The sequence below is a fragment of the Bipolaris zeicola genome (genome assembly GCF_000523435.1).
Source record: "Bipolaris zeicola 26-R-13 unplaced genomic scaffold scaffold_139, whole genome shotgun sequence".
Taxonomy (NCBI): Eukaryota; Fungi; Ascomycota; class Dothideomycetes; order Pleosporales; family Pleosporaceae; genus Bipolaris; species Bipolaris zeicola.
Window position 1 is genome coordinate 24842 of NW_006912188.1, and position 13195 is coordinate 38036.

The 13195-nt window shown below is 50.3% G+C and overlaps 7 protein-coding genes across 7 annotated transcripts; 5 read left to right on the plus strand and 2 right to left on the minus strand.

Moving 5' to 3' along the window:
* Nucleotides 1–245: 245 nt before the first annotated feature.
* Nucleotides 246–1352, minus strand: COCCADRAFT_102226 (uncharacterized protein; the record flags this gene model as incomplete). Its single annotated transcript, XM_007716425.1, has 1 exon — nt 246–1352. The coding sequence occupies one exon, from the start codon at nt 1350–1352 to the stop codon at nt 246–248; it is 1107 nt and encodes a 368-aa protein (XP_007714615.1).
* A 316-nt stretch (nt 1353–1668) lies between these two features.
* On the plus strand, nt 1669–3113 carry COCCADRAFT_102185 (uncharacterized protein; the record flags this gene model as incomplete). The annotated part of the gene is made up of 2 exons (XM_007716426.1): nt 1669–1833; nt 1944–3113. The coding sequence occupies 2 exons, from the start codon at nt 1669–1671 to the stop codon at nt 3111–3113; spliced, it is 1335 nt and encodes a 444-aa protein (XP_007714616.1).
* Nucleotides 3114–4232: 1119 nt separating this feature from the next.
* COCCADRAFT_38773 (uncharacterized protein) lies at nt 4233–5360 on the plus strand (the record flags this gene model as incomplete). The annotated part of the gene is made up of 3 exons (XM_007716427.1): nt 4233–4476; nt 4538–4887; nt 4938–5360. The coding sequence occupies 3 exons, from the start codon at nt 4233–4235 to the stop codon at nt 5358–5360; spliced, it is 1017 nt and encodes a 338-aa protein (XP_007714617.1).
* An 860-nt stretch (nt 5361–6220) lies between these two features.
* Nucleotides 6221–7260, plus strand: COCCADRAFT_102250 (polysaccharide lyase family 3 protein; the record flags this gene model as incomplete). The annotated part of the gene is made up of 3 exons (XM_007716428.1): nt 6221–6623; nt 6679–6938; nt 6997–7260. 3 exons carry the CDS (start codon nt 6221–6223, stop codon nt 7258–7260), a joined length of 927 nt encoding a protein of 308 aa, XP_007714618.1.
* Nucleotides 7261–7874: 614 nt separating this feature from the next.
* On the plus strand, nt 7875–8271 carry COCCADRAFT_6973 (uncharacterized protein; the record flags this gene model as incomplete). Its single annotated transcript, XM_007716407.1, has 3 exons — nt 7875–7935; nt 8049–8132; nt 8210–8271. The coding sequence occupies 3 exons, from the start codon at nt 7875–7877 to the stop codon at nt 8269–8271; spliced, it is 207 nt and encodes a 68-aa protein (XP_007714597.1).
* Nucleotides 8272–9924: 1653 nt separating this feature from the next.
* Nucleotides 9925–10819, plus strand: COCCADRAFT_72615 (uncharacterized protein; the record flags this gene model as incomplete). The annotated part of the gene is made up of 2 exons (XM_007716429.1): nt 9925–10272; nt 10361–10819. Coding segments are annotated over 2 exons (807 nt in total), but the record flags the coding sequence as incomplete, so codon positions are not given.
* Nucleotides 10820–11165: 346 nt separating this feature from the next.
* COCCADRAFT_28130 (uncharacterized protein) lies at nt 11166–12665 on the minus strand (the record flags this gene model as incomplete). The annotated part of the gene is made up of 1 exon (XM_007716411.1): nt 11166–12665. The coding sequence occupies one exon, from the start codon at nt 12663–12665 to the stop codon at nt 11166–11168; it is 1500 nt and encodes a 499-aa protein (XP_007714601.1).
* Between the last annotated feature and the right edge of the window lie 530 nt (nt 12666–13195).

The window sequence follows — 13195 nt, forward strand, 5'->3', positions numbered from 1 at the left end:
TGGAATTACCGCATCAGGCCCTGCCCCTCCTTCATCTCAGCCATGCCCAAGCCTTGCGTCACCTTGGGCAAAAACAAAAGCTGTCTGGCCTGCCCGACCCAGCGCCCCTGCGGCTACGTATGCGTAGCTGTACGTAGCCGTAGAGTAGTCCAGACTGAGCATTGCATGCCAGGTCTCTGATAGTAGTCCCAGGTCTCCACTCTCGACCATGCGGGGTGGGGATGACGAGACGGACGGCTATGTATTCAACTCCACAACCACCACCATGGCTTGTGTTCAACAACTGCCGGCCCGGTCTGCGCAGTCCCCGGCTGCTCACCTGAACCTGCCGTAGTCCGCTTCTGCCGTATGCCTTTTCTCGGCTTCAATTGGAGCCACCACGTCGTGCCAAAGTTGTAGCGCTTCATCTCGACAACCTCCAACCCGCTCTCCTCGACAATCTTGCCAATGTCCTTGTTCCACCAGCAACCATGCTCATCGGCATGTGCGGGGGCCGTCTTATCTAGCATCTTGTTGAGCCACTCGTAATGCGACTTTCCATGCTCCAGAAGCAGTATCTGCCCATCCTCATTAGTCGACGCTTCTAGATTCTGCAGTAGCTTGACGGGCTCCGGCGTCGAACATAACCCCATCGTCTGCAAAACCGTGTCGTATCCATCTTGTGCGCCGTACGGAGGCGTTATTGGATCAATGGCTGACTGATGCTTAAAAAAGACGCGGCTAAAGTACTCCTTGTGCGTGTCGTTCCATTTCCGCCTCGCAACCTCTAGCATAGGCCCACTCGAGTCCAGCAGCGTTACCGTTGCGCATTGCTTCGTCTTGTAATAGGGTATGTTCCTGCCTGTACCCACGGCCACCTCCAACACGTGTCCCTTTGCCATGGCCGTGAGCTTCTTGCGCTTCCGAGTTAGGAAGAGTAGCATCTCCGATGTATCCACTTTCTCGTCGTATCCCTCAGCCTCCTTGTCAAACCGATCAGAAAGATCCGCCGGTAGGTCTTTCGATTCGGCCTCATGAGTCAGCGATGTCCAGAGCATTGTTGCGTATGTGCCCATTCCGAATGCGATCAGGCCAATGCCGAACATGGGCCATTGTCTCCATTGTCGTAGCTTGGCCTGGTGCTGTGCCGACCTCAACTCTTCATCCGACAGCCGCTGGAGATCAGATAGCCTTGGTCGTGCCGCCCATACTCTCTTCGCTGCTTGTTCGGGTGTCTGGTTCTCGGGTACTCGTAGCAGATGCTCAGCCGTCGGCTGCGTTCGGGGAATTCGCCTGGGCAGTGCTGCGGCAGGCTTCGTCGGTATGGTGGATTTTATAGGAAACGACTTGGGAGGCTTAGGCAGTTTCGCCATGGCGCGCCAATGTCTAACGATCGAGTGCGTGGCGAGTGTGGTTGGTTTTCAATTGCTCAGGCCAGCAAATGTTGGCTTGGAGCCTCAAATCTTTTGACGCGCGATCCAATCGGTCGGGAGTAGTCTAGCGTCAAAGCGCCCTGCAAGCCATGAGGGTCGGCCCATACATAACCGATACCTGCCGTTAATCAGTCGACGATATCGGCCTTCCAGCGGCTGTTGGTCGGGATTTTTCAAGTCTGTGAGTCTAATATCTCCTTGTACTTCTCTGCTTCGTGCTTTTTTTTGTTTTTTGTTTTGCAGATAGTTGTGCGCAATGGCTCCCTCCACAGTCTCCGATATACCTTCATCCATTTTAATCGTCGGAAGTGGCGCATTTGGCCTTTCAACTGCTTACTCTCTATGCCAAAACCCACAGTACAAAGATACTTCAATCACTGTTGTCGACCGACAGCCCTTTCCTGTACCCGACGGCTCAAGCGTAAGTACAGCGATTCAACATGGCACCCATGCACTCTACCAAACAACCTTTTTCGGTCGTCGCATCAGGCCATTACCATAAAGACAACACGCTCAGACAAGCAAAATTAGATTGATACCTCGCGCATCATACGCCCCGACTATGCCGCCGCGCGCTACACCCGCCTAGCAACTATCGCGCAGAACCGCTGGCGAACCGACTTTGCGACGGAACACTACCATGAAGTCGGACTGTGTGTAACTGCCTGGGGGCCGGAACAAAAGTACGTGCCAGATTCGTTGGCAAACGTCCGGGCAATAGGAACAGACACGGTCGAGGTTCTCAACTCTGCTGAAGAAATCCAAAGAGCATGTGGTCTTGAGGGCAATGCTCCATGGGGCAATGGATCTACAGGATATGTCAACTGGAGTTCTGGCTGGGCTGATGCTGAGGGTGCCATGATTTGGTTGCGGGAAAAGGTCGAGAGTTTGAACAGAGTCAAGTTCGTCACCAAACCGGTGAAGAAATTATTAATCGACCATAAGACCAGCACCGTGTCTGGCGTTCGGTTCAACGATTCAAGTGAGCTGAAGGCCGACTTGACAATACTAGCAGCGGGCGCATGGACAGCATCGCTCATAGATCTACGAGGCATCTGCAAAGCGACCGGACAGGCCATATGCTATATGCCAATATCTAAAGAAGAGGAAGAGAAAATGGCCAACAGGCCAACTCTCTTGAATCTCTCACATGGACTTTTCATGATTCCACCCTCTAAGAGGTTGCTCAAGGTGGCGCGCCACGGTCATGGCTACATTAATCCGACGACCATTCCGCATCCCGAGTCGGACGATCCGAATGAGACAATCACAGTATCTTTGCCCTACACAGGTGTCGACGACCCGACACAAGCTGTTCCGGTAGAAGGACAACGCCAATGTCGCGACTTCCTCAAAGCAATTCACCCCTCGATTGCTACGCCCTCACGGCCGTTTACCAAATCGAAGATATGCTGGTACACGGATACAAGAAACGGCGACTTCTTGATATCGTATCACCCCAAGTATAGCGGTCTGTTTGTCGCCACCGGTGGTTCAGGCCATGGCTTCAAGTTCCTGCCCGTCATTGGTGACAGCATTGTAGAGTGTTTGCAAGGTCGAACACCCGAGGACTTCAAGGGACTTTGGGATTGGCCCACTGAGCGCATTCCTGAGGAGCAGTGGCCAGGTGATGGAAGCCGTGGTGGACCTGTTGGATTGGTGCTACAGGAGGAGATGGAGAAGAGCAGAGGAAAGCTGTAAATATGATTATCGCCATGATGTAAAATTACATGAAAAAAGCTGCGTGCGCAATTTGTCTTTGATTTAAGAAAAATATTAATATTATACACGCATGGCATGCTCTGTCCGAAGCATTCATTCATGGTTACATCCCAATGCAATACCTAAGTTGTTCGAAAGAAGGGAATGAAGGATTACTGTGTTTCTTTAGCAAGTTCAAGTCAACACTTGTGGAGCGCCTCAGTACTCAAACTCCCACCGAAGCAGTTTCTCTCGGGAAAAATAGGGTTTACTGCTCTTATGAAAATTCACAGCCTATACGACTTTGCGTTTACTCCGCACACTTGACCGAGGTGTACTCAAGACTGTGGCTGACCAATTCGTTACATCCTGTTTCGGGGCGCCTGGAATACATCGTCAGACTAAGCAAAGCCCTGCATCCCTCACACATTCAGATGACAGTGCGAGGATTGACCTGGAATTAGACAGAATAAACAAAGTGAATCTCTCTCCATCCTTTGCCTCCATATTTTAATTACAAATCATGTCCCTTGCCGATCATGTCAAAACGTCAGAACCGGCAGGTGATGTTATCCGCTCACAAGGCTATGCCATATTGAACAAACCAATAGGAACACGTCAATTGACCATGGGTATTGTAGCACAAGCTCTTTTTATGGTAAATTGCTACATTTCACTTATCATGACTTCTCTTCCAACCAGAACATAGTTCATTTTCATTCGAAGCCACATGCTCTACGTCATAAGAGTTCCAAACTGGACTACCGCTCGTTAGATTCAATCCAAGAAAACATTAGCGGCAATGCTCGCTGATAGGGCAAAACCGAGGTGTGATGCTGAATCCTATCCGTAAGCAAGCCATCCTTCAGCATGCAGGCGAACACGCCTTTCCTAACACAGTTAGTGTTTGGTGACCTTGATGCTCTCCACAAACGTATTTAATCTCTCATCTTGCAAGCATTTGGTTTCAGGCATCGCATCCGATAAACTCGTCTCTGCTTTGGCAATAGAATCCAAGCTTTCTTGTCGAAAAATCATTGCTCACTTCTGTCCATACTCCTTTTCTGCATACCTTGTGGACCCCACCCCCTTATCACACTTGAAAGCTCTTGCCCCACTATGCCTACTCTTGCACTTGAAGCTGGGACTACGGTCTTTGTGACAGGCGTCAATGGTCTTATTGGAAGTCATATCACCGATCAACTGCTACAGAGGGGATACAATGTTCGTGGCGCAGTGAGGAATGCTGAGAAGCACCAATACTTGGTCGATTATTTTAGTAAAAAGCACAAAGATGCAAAGCTAGAGCTGGTTAACGTACCAGATATGACCATCGAAGGTTGCTATGACAATTTCATGCAAGGTACTTCGAAGTTATACCACACCTAATGTGGCAAAGACAGCTAAATTTACTCAACCATCAGGTATTGATGGCTTCATCCATGTCGCAGCACCTATTAGTGAGAGTTCAGATATCAAAGTTGCCATTCCCATCGCGGTAAAAGGCGCTCTCAATGCCCTCAAGGCTTCCACGAAAACTCCTTCGGTTAAACGCTTCGTCTTTACCTCGTCATCGATCGCCGCGACCTTCCCTCAACCCGATGTTGAGTTCTCAATCGACGAGGGTACCTTCAACGAAGAGGCACTAAGACGTGTTAAAGAGACTGGGAATGGATCAGGATTGCTGGGCTATGCAGCCATGAAGACAGAGACGGAAATGGCAATAGTCAAGTGGATGGAAGAGAACAAACCAAGCTTTATCTTGAACTCTATTGCAAGTCTCGATCCCATAAATCTTTTTATATACAATACTGACTGTAACAGCTACCAAATGTGAACTTCGGCCCCATTCTCATCCCTGAACGCCAAGGCAAACCATCTACTATCGAGTGGGCCCACTTCGCTTGGACGAGTACGAACCTCGAAGCATTCAGCACGTTTGCCGGCCCACAATGGTATGTTCATACCGTTGACTGCGCGCTGCTGCATGTCGCTGCATTGATTTACAACGACGTACACTCCGAACGCATATTTGCCTTTGCAGAGCCATGGAGCTACAATAAGATGATGGATATTTGGCGCAAGCAGTATCCCAAGAAGGAGTTCCCGGAAAACATCAAGGGATTGGGCGAAGACAAGATGAAGGTCCCGAATCAGAGGGCAGAAGAGTTGCTCAAACGAGTCAAAGGATCCGGGTGGGATAGCTTGGAGAAGGCCGTGAAGGAGATGGCTGACCAGTGGGAATAAGAGTGCATTATGGTCTGTTGCAATATGTATATGTATGTTGGCCGAATATTTGCCATATGGTACCAAGGCGGTATGATTCAGGGTCCAAGACCACGGGCCGTTTACATCTAGTTATTTACACATCACTCCATCTTCGTCTCATATAACATGATTTTCCCCTAGCTAGTATTCGAGTTTCGGGATTCCAACCATGCTTACATGAACCCTCCAACCCAGAACACAACTGCAACGCACAGCAATGATCAACCCCTCGATCGCAAATCCACTACTTACCCCGGAAATGATGATCCAGAATGTACGGGGAGCACAGATACCTAGAGGCTGGGGAAACAACGCCGCCAAGTACCTGTATGATTCGTGGAGAAAATCACCACCGGGTGTACTACTGCGTGGCATCGCCTTGGCAAATGCATCTCATGGCCTTAGGCGACACTGCTCTGCTCGGGTAAACCGCATGCCAAGTACCCTCACTAACACTACGCCAGCACCTTTTATTCACGGAAACAAAGAGACATGGGACCCAAGTTCTTCCGGTTGGCCTGAGGAGTGCAGTTTGTGGCGCTCTGGGGAGCAAGTTGTGGGGGAAGCTAGAGCCTGCTTGCGCCTACATAGTATACCTAAAAGGGTTTGGGATGACGTTGGAATACGGGGTTGCGTGTGGAGAGGCGGGTGTGATGGTGATGATCGAGGGACTACTTGCTGGGCATATTGGCGTGGCTGATCAAGTATAAAGGGTTGATTGTGCTGTGTCAATTATGAAATATATTTTTTTTCTCGCACTGCTGAAACTCTACTTGAAGCCAAGACAGCGGTCTCAAAAAGTCTGGTTGATATTCCACTTCAGATATAGTCTTTCCAAGATGAAGTTCTCTACCTCGGTCATTCTCCCCCTTCTACCTGCACTCTCCACAGCAGCAGTGATACCGCGCCAGAATGGCGATGGACCACAGGGTAGCACAGACTCGACACAGGGTGATCTTGGAGCACGACCTCCCCCCAGATTCCCTTTTCCGGTCACAAAGTTCCCCGTTCCGACTGAGACTGTTGTGCTTAAAGAGGCCATGTACATTGCTGCTGGCCAGGTCTTCGATGGACAAATGAAGCGATACGAGCGTGTTGAGGGTAGCTGCAGTGAGCAGGCTGAGGGAACCGACGCGGATGCTGTCTTCAACTTACTTCCTGGTGCTACAATCCGGAACGTGATTATTGGTAAACACCAGAGTGAAGGTATCCATGCTCTCGGAGATGCCTGGGTGGAGAATGGTAAGACATTCCATTCGATCAAGCATCAACCAACCACTGACTTGCTATACAATAGTGTGGTGGGAGGATGTATGTGAGGACGCACTTACATCTAAGGGCCTAAACACCCAACTCCGCGTCATCGGCGGAGGCGCACGCAACGCCACCGACAAGATCTTCCAGGACAACTCGCTAGGAGGCAAAGTCAACATCACAGGCTTCTACGCCGAAAACTTTGGTACTTTCTATCAATCCTGCGGAAACTGCCTCAACCAGGCGAAGCGCAACGTCACCATCCAAAACGTCATTGCCGTAAAAGGCACAAGAATGGGTATAGTAAGTTCAAACAACCCAACTCCCCATTTATCGATAATTCCAACTCACAATGACGTAGATCAACCCCAACTACGGCGACGAATACCGCATCAAAGATTCCCAAGTCACAGATGTCGACCGGTACGTCGACAAGGAGATTGGCAACAATGTCCAAACAGTTCCTTATACGGTTGGAACTGGGCCCGATGAGAAATATGCGCTGTATAATTTGACGCGCGACCATGTTACGGAGTTTGAGGGGGAGATTTTGAATCAGTATGTGCCGGAGGAGCCGTATGAGTGGCTTGGTACTTACTGGAAGGAGGGTACTGGTACGGACTGAGAGTGGGACTGAGCTAATATTTAACGAGTTGTATGTAGTAAGAACTAATGAAATGAATATATGATTAAATAGGCATGGGCTTGCTAAGTGGACGACTTGGGCGATATTATGCCGGCCTAGAATGGATTTGATTGTATGATGCAAACTCCGGAATCTTGACATATTTGAATAGTATCGATTTTGGATTTGTTAATGTAAATGTGGCAGCTAGCAATAAAGAATGTATTGAGTAAGTAAGTGTTGGCGTGTTCTTTCCCACTAGTCTTGGCATAGTTGTGAGGGTGCAGGAATCGATATCCGTAATGACAACCTCGAAACTGCTGATGAATTATACATAGAATAATGAATTGCGTGCCATTCTCTGTCCATCAGGAAAAAGTGCAAACCCATCATACGAGTGATTGGGTGTTGAGGTAAAGGTATTGAGGTCCTGCATCGAATAGTAGTCAAGTGGGCCGTGCGCCAACCCCGGTTGCTCTAGCCTTCGCTTAGATTTTGCCAGCCCACGATCGTTCAGTGCCTCTAGCCAGCGACAACTCCATCCCGACGCCCAACCCAGCTCTTCCGCACACCGACCGACCGACTCCCGTCAAAAACACACACAACCGCACATAATGGATTCAGCTAAGGCTCCCGTCAAGCTCGTCAAGGTCACCCGTGTCCTTGGCCGAACCGGTACGCGAAATTTGCCGAAATTTGCTGCACAAGAGGACGCATGCGACATAACGCGCCGCAACAAACGTGCGAGAGATTAGAGAGAATTCAAGGCTGACGACGGTCACTTACAGGTTCCCGTGGTGGTGTCACCCAGTGCCGTGTCGAGTTCATGGACGACCAGACCCGTTCTATCATCCGTAACGTCAAGGGCCCAGGTAAACCCTCTCCCTTCCTACCCGCTTTTTTTTTTCGCCGCCCTCCCTCTGGCAGTAGCTGACTCCAAAATCTTCAGTCCGTGAGAACGACATCCTCTGCCTGCTCGAGTCCGAACGTGAGGCTAGGCGTCTGCGATAAGCTGCATCAACTCTCGGGGAAAGAAAGAGAGGGAAAGCGGCATTTCATTCGGTTACCGGAGTTCTTTGCGAAAGCTATGGGCATCTATACGGACTTGACGAGGATGGACAAAATGATGGCGTAGTTGTTCTTGCAGCGGCTACGGAAGCATATGGCAGATATGTGGGAGATGCGATCACGACTGATATCAAAGAGTCTGGCCTTTTCCTGAATGAATCGAAAACTACCAACTCCTCAAGTGCCTTGGATAGGTCGTGACGCTTTGTGGCTGTCTCTGATTTTAATATCAGAGTTCAAGATATGCCGGGAATCTGATACTGTTTAGACGATGCCATCATCATGTTCAGGGTCTATATGCTATACGCTGAGAGTGCTACTTGTCTAGCAGATTATATCCACTCGCACAACACTACTCCTTCGCTCGCAGCACGCCTTTCCCATTTTCCGTTTGCATACCCAACGTCCGACGAGATGCGTTTATACTCTGCTATTTTGATGTTCTGCGGAATCTGGGGTGCCACTAGATGTAATGATTCATGTATTACCACCATGCCTTGGCTTCTCTAACAGTCCGAAGTCTTGCTTCCTAATTGAGACTAAGTTCAACCTCTATGAAACTTTGACCTCACATCCATCCCCTTCATCTTTCATACTACCATTTTCTTCTATTTGCTCGTCACCACAAAGGATATACCATAAAATGGCGCGGGGCTATAAGATAGTAAAGAGGTTATGAGCATCCTTGTAGAACACTCAAGTCCGCAACGCGTTGGTATACTTGGCTCTTTAAACCTGTGCGCACCTATGTCAACCACAATCTCACTTAACTACAGTCTATTTTTTGGGACCTAGTACGAATAACAACATTCTCTACGCCCTGAAAAGCTCTCCAAGACCAATTTTGATCGTAGTGTTTTCAAAAGTCCAAGTCCATGTCCTACATAACTCTATGTCGTTTTTTCAAAATGTCTGGAGACAAACCACCATACCGCTAATCACGGAATACTATATGAGCTTGTCCAAGTTTTCCTCTACTTGAGTATCATAACAACCTGATTTACGGTAGTAAACATATCCGTCTGGAGGTTCACAGCGAGGTCTACATTGCACTTGTTTGTCATACAAACGAACAGTGAGTGAGTTGCTCAAACTACAAACAGACTCCAGGCTCTCATAAATACGAACAGATTTCACTTCGAGATTATGACGCCTAGTGCCCAGCTTCAAGTAACAACCACGTTTCAGTCTCAGTATCAGACACTGTTAGCACCTCCGCATCTTCCACGGCTTACCTTAAACCGCCTACTACCTTCCAAATCAATCCACAAGCGATTACTTTCTGGGTCATCCGCATCATTCTCCACTCGCCATCTCACAGCCACCAAACTGGCGACTCCACACAACCCGTCTCCATCCGCAGGCGGTTCAATATGGGACCCCTCTGACGAAGAGTGGGCCGAAGTAGACGCCTACCGCATCGCCAACACCTTCGTCGCGTCCTTCAAGAACCCCGGGCAACAAAACGGTGTATCGAGTCCACAAAAAGACTGTAGTGCCTTATCACGCCTCACCTCCACCATAACCTCCCTCATCCCCCTCTCCCCGACCAAAGTCCCCAATAAAGAAGAACTCGACCTCCGCGAAAAACTCTCCATACTCCAAAACGCCTACTACACCTCTCCCCCCGGCGACCTCTGCGACTCCATAATGCATACCTGTTTCCTCCCGCACTCCCGCATCTTCCCCTCCTCCTCCTCTCCCTCACCCCGAACCATGCACGTCATCGACCTCTGCACCTACTTCACGACCCCCTCCCCCCTCCTCCGCACCGCGTACCCGCGCCTCAGCGACGCAACCGCCACAATCCTCAGCCACACAAACAACCCCTGCATAACCGCCTTTCTCAACCCTTCCGTGCAGGAATTCACATATAAGCGTGAAGTACAAGGCCGAAAAGGCGGGACTACTTTGTTAATCCGTCGATATGGCAATTGCGTAATCGTAAGTAACACTACACTATACTACTACTACTCCGCTTTTCCCGGCTTCCTGGTTGACTGACTGCGGGTGTGGGCAAGGGGGGGAGTAGGCAGGATCCTACCGTAACCTTGGCTTCTCGCTCCAATGGAGCTTGTACGTTCGAAGCAAGTTTAATGCGCTGGGGCAGTGGTACGAGGAGTTTGCCGCGCCGGCGTGCGGTGCTACGCCTGTGGTGCGGGGAGAGGTGATGTGGGATGTTTTCACGCCTGATGGCGAGATGTCAGGTGATGAGCAGCGGGAATGTAGTGTGAATGCTGGACTCCGCGGGATGAGGGGGTCGGGGGTGAAAAACGGAGATGGAGAAGGAGATGAAGAGGATGAGGGGGAAAATGGGAGGGAGGCCAAGTTTGCGTTGTATCAGAGTAGGGTGCTTGCACGGTATTTACTATGGGATATTTGGGTTAGGTTGGAAGGGCGGTACGAATGTAGGGCTACGTGGGAGGCTGATGGGGAAGTTAGCACTGTGAGGTTGAAGCGAGGGCTTGTTGGGTTTGATGACGATGAAGAGTGCTAAGTAAGTACGGCCAAAAGGTGAATATAGCATGGTCACGTGAAGTCAGAACAACAGGAGCAGATTCAAATGTACGAATAAAAGAAGCTTTTCTTAGAATTCATGAAATCCATATGAGAGCTAAGAAAGAAACAAAAAAAGAGCCCAGATGACCACTTTTCTCGTGTATTCAAGTAACAAGGAAAGAAATGTTTCGTTAATCTATAATGCAAGCGATGCGCGCTATGCAAAGGATATATCGAGCAACCAAGGAAAAAAGGAAAAAACGCCGTGGAAATGCAACAAAAAGAAAAGGCCTTTTCGTCATATGAATGCTGAAAGCAAGATGAAGAAGAAGGGAGCTCTAAGCAATAGCAGAGACACCACCCTCCTGCATAACAGGGTTGATCTTCTCATCAAATTTGAACTCGAAGTCCTCGCCGAGCTCCTTCTTCATGGCAGTCTGAACAGCCTCAAGGACATTGTTGAAGACACCGAAGGAAGCTGGGTTGTTCTCGTCATTGTCGCCGCCCTGGAAGACACCAGTGCGGACCAAGCAAGTGTTCCAGCCGTACATGTTACCACCGATGATGTCGGAGGCTGGGTTGTCACCAATCATGTAGATGTGAGAAGGAAGCTTCTCCTCGTTGTGAATGGTCTCCATCCAGCTGGCAATGACCTCATCGGCGTACTTGTAGGTAGCCAACTCGGGCTTACCGTAGACGACACGCTCGAGCTCAACACCGGTGAGCGACTTGTACATAGCCTCGAGACCAATGCGGAAGGCACCCTGGGACATGCGGGGGAAGGGGTGCTCGGTGGGGCAGAGCATGTCGCCCTGGGAGAAGTAGATGGGGATGCGCTGGGAGACGGGGTCCTTGGCCCTGGTGCCGAGACGACCGTTCTCGGACTGGAGGAGGTCCATGATGATTTGGATATCGGTGGCGTAGTCACGGCTGTCAGAGAAGACCATGATAGCCTCGATGTTGGTCTTGCTGAAGTCGCGGGGGCGGGAAGTCTTGCGCTCCTCCTCGGTGAAGACACGGTAAGGGGCAATGGTGGGGTCCCAGGCAACGATGTCGTTGGGGACGACAATGTCTTCGAAGCCATACTGCTCAGCGACCTCACGGCACTTGTAGCCCTCACCACCGACAACAAGAACAGTCTTGTAGTACTCAGCCAAGGCACGCATGGGAGTGTGCGACTGGATGAACTGCTCGGTGGAGATGGGGTTGTGGAGGATCTTGGAGAGTTGGTCGACACGAGCCTGCTCAGGCTTACCGGAACCGTTGGTGAGGAAGATGTGTGGGATCTTGATGCCGAGCTGGTTGTCTCCGTTCAAGATCTCGAGGACGCGCTGACCCTCGGGGATGAGACGGTCACCGTGGACGAGGACACCATCGATGTCGAAGACGAAAGCCATGTCCTTGGCAGCGTGGACCTTCTCGCCAGCCAAGTCCTGAAGCTGAGCAGCGATAATATCACGAGATGGCTGGATGGAGGGCATGCCAGGGCGCTTGGCAGCACCGTGGCCATCTGGGTAGTGTACAGAGGACAACCTTGACTGCCTCTTTGAGCGGGGGATGGGCAGCGAGGTACCGAAGGAGTTTCGGGATCCTCTCCTCTCCTTCATGGAAGGCGAGAGTGAAAGGTTGTGCATGTAGTTGGTGGTGTCAGCAATGGCGCTGCGGGTAGCTGGGACCTCGATGGCGTTGGCAGTGCCATCATCGTGAGCATCTCCAGGGATGGGGAGCTCGCTGCTTCCAACAGCAAGGGAGCCAGAGCGAGCATTGTTGGTGTTGGACTTGGTCTGGGTGAGAGGAGTCTCAGCCAGCTCCTTGTCGTCAAAAGCTGAGGGAGACATATTGATAATGACGTAAAGGGGATATGTATATCAAGTTGAAAAGGTAGTGGATGTAAACTTCACAGAAACAAGATGTGAAAGTGAGTGAAGTTGTGTGGAGAGATGTGATGGTGGATAGTTGACATCAGGGTCCTGGGGGAGGGGCTATATATCATCATCTCAGCTGTCTTGGTCGGCTGGGTGATGGTTGCCATATGCTCTCGTCATTTGCCAGTATCGAGTGGAAAGTTTCAAGACAGCTTTTCGCTATCCCGAGTTAGGCCGAGACAGCAAGCACCGAATGGCACTCAATGGATTCAACAAGTATCTCTGTACCCACAGTTCGACATCATCATGGCTCAGGCACGCCCGTGCAGAAGAGCGCTAGGGGACGAGTTTGCCAGACCAGAGAATGAGAACTGGATACCGTCACCGCCGGGATAAAGCCGAAAACTGGGGACTGATAGGGTTCGCGACATGTGAGTCGCCACAACACCTGGAAGCATGGCTGTATACGTCTCGCCTATGCCGCGAAAGCTTAGCGCAGAGCC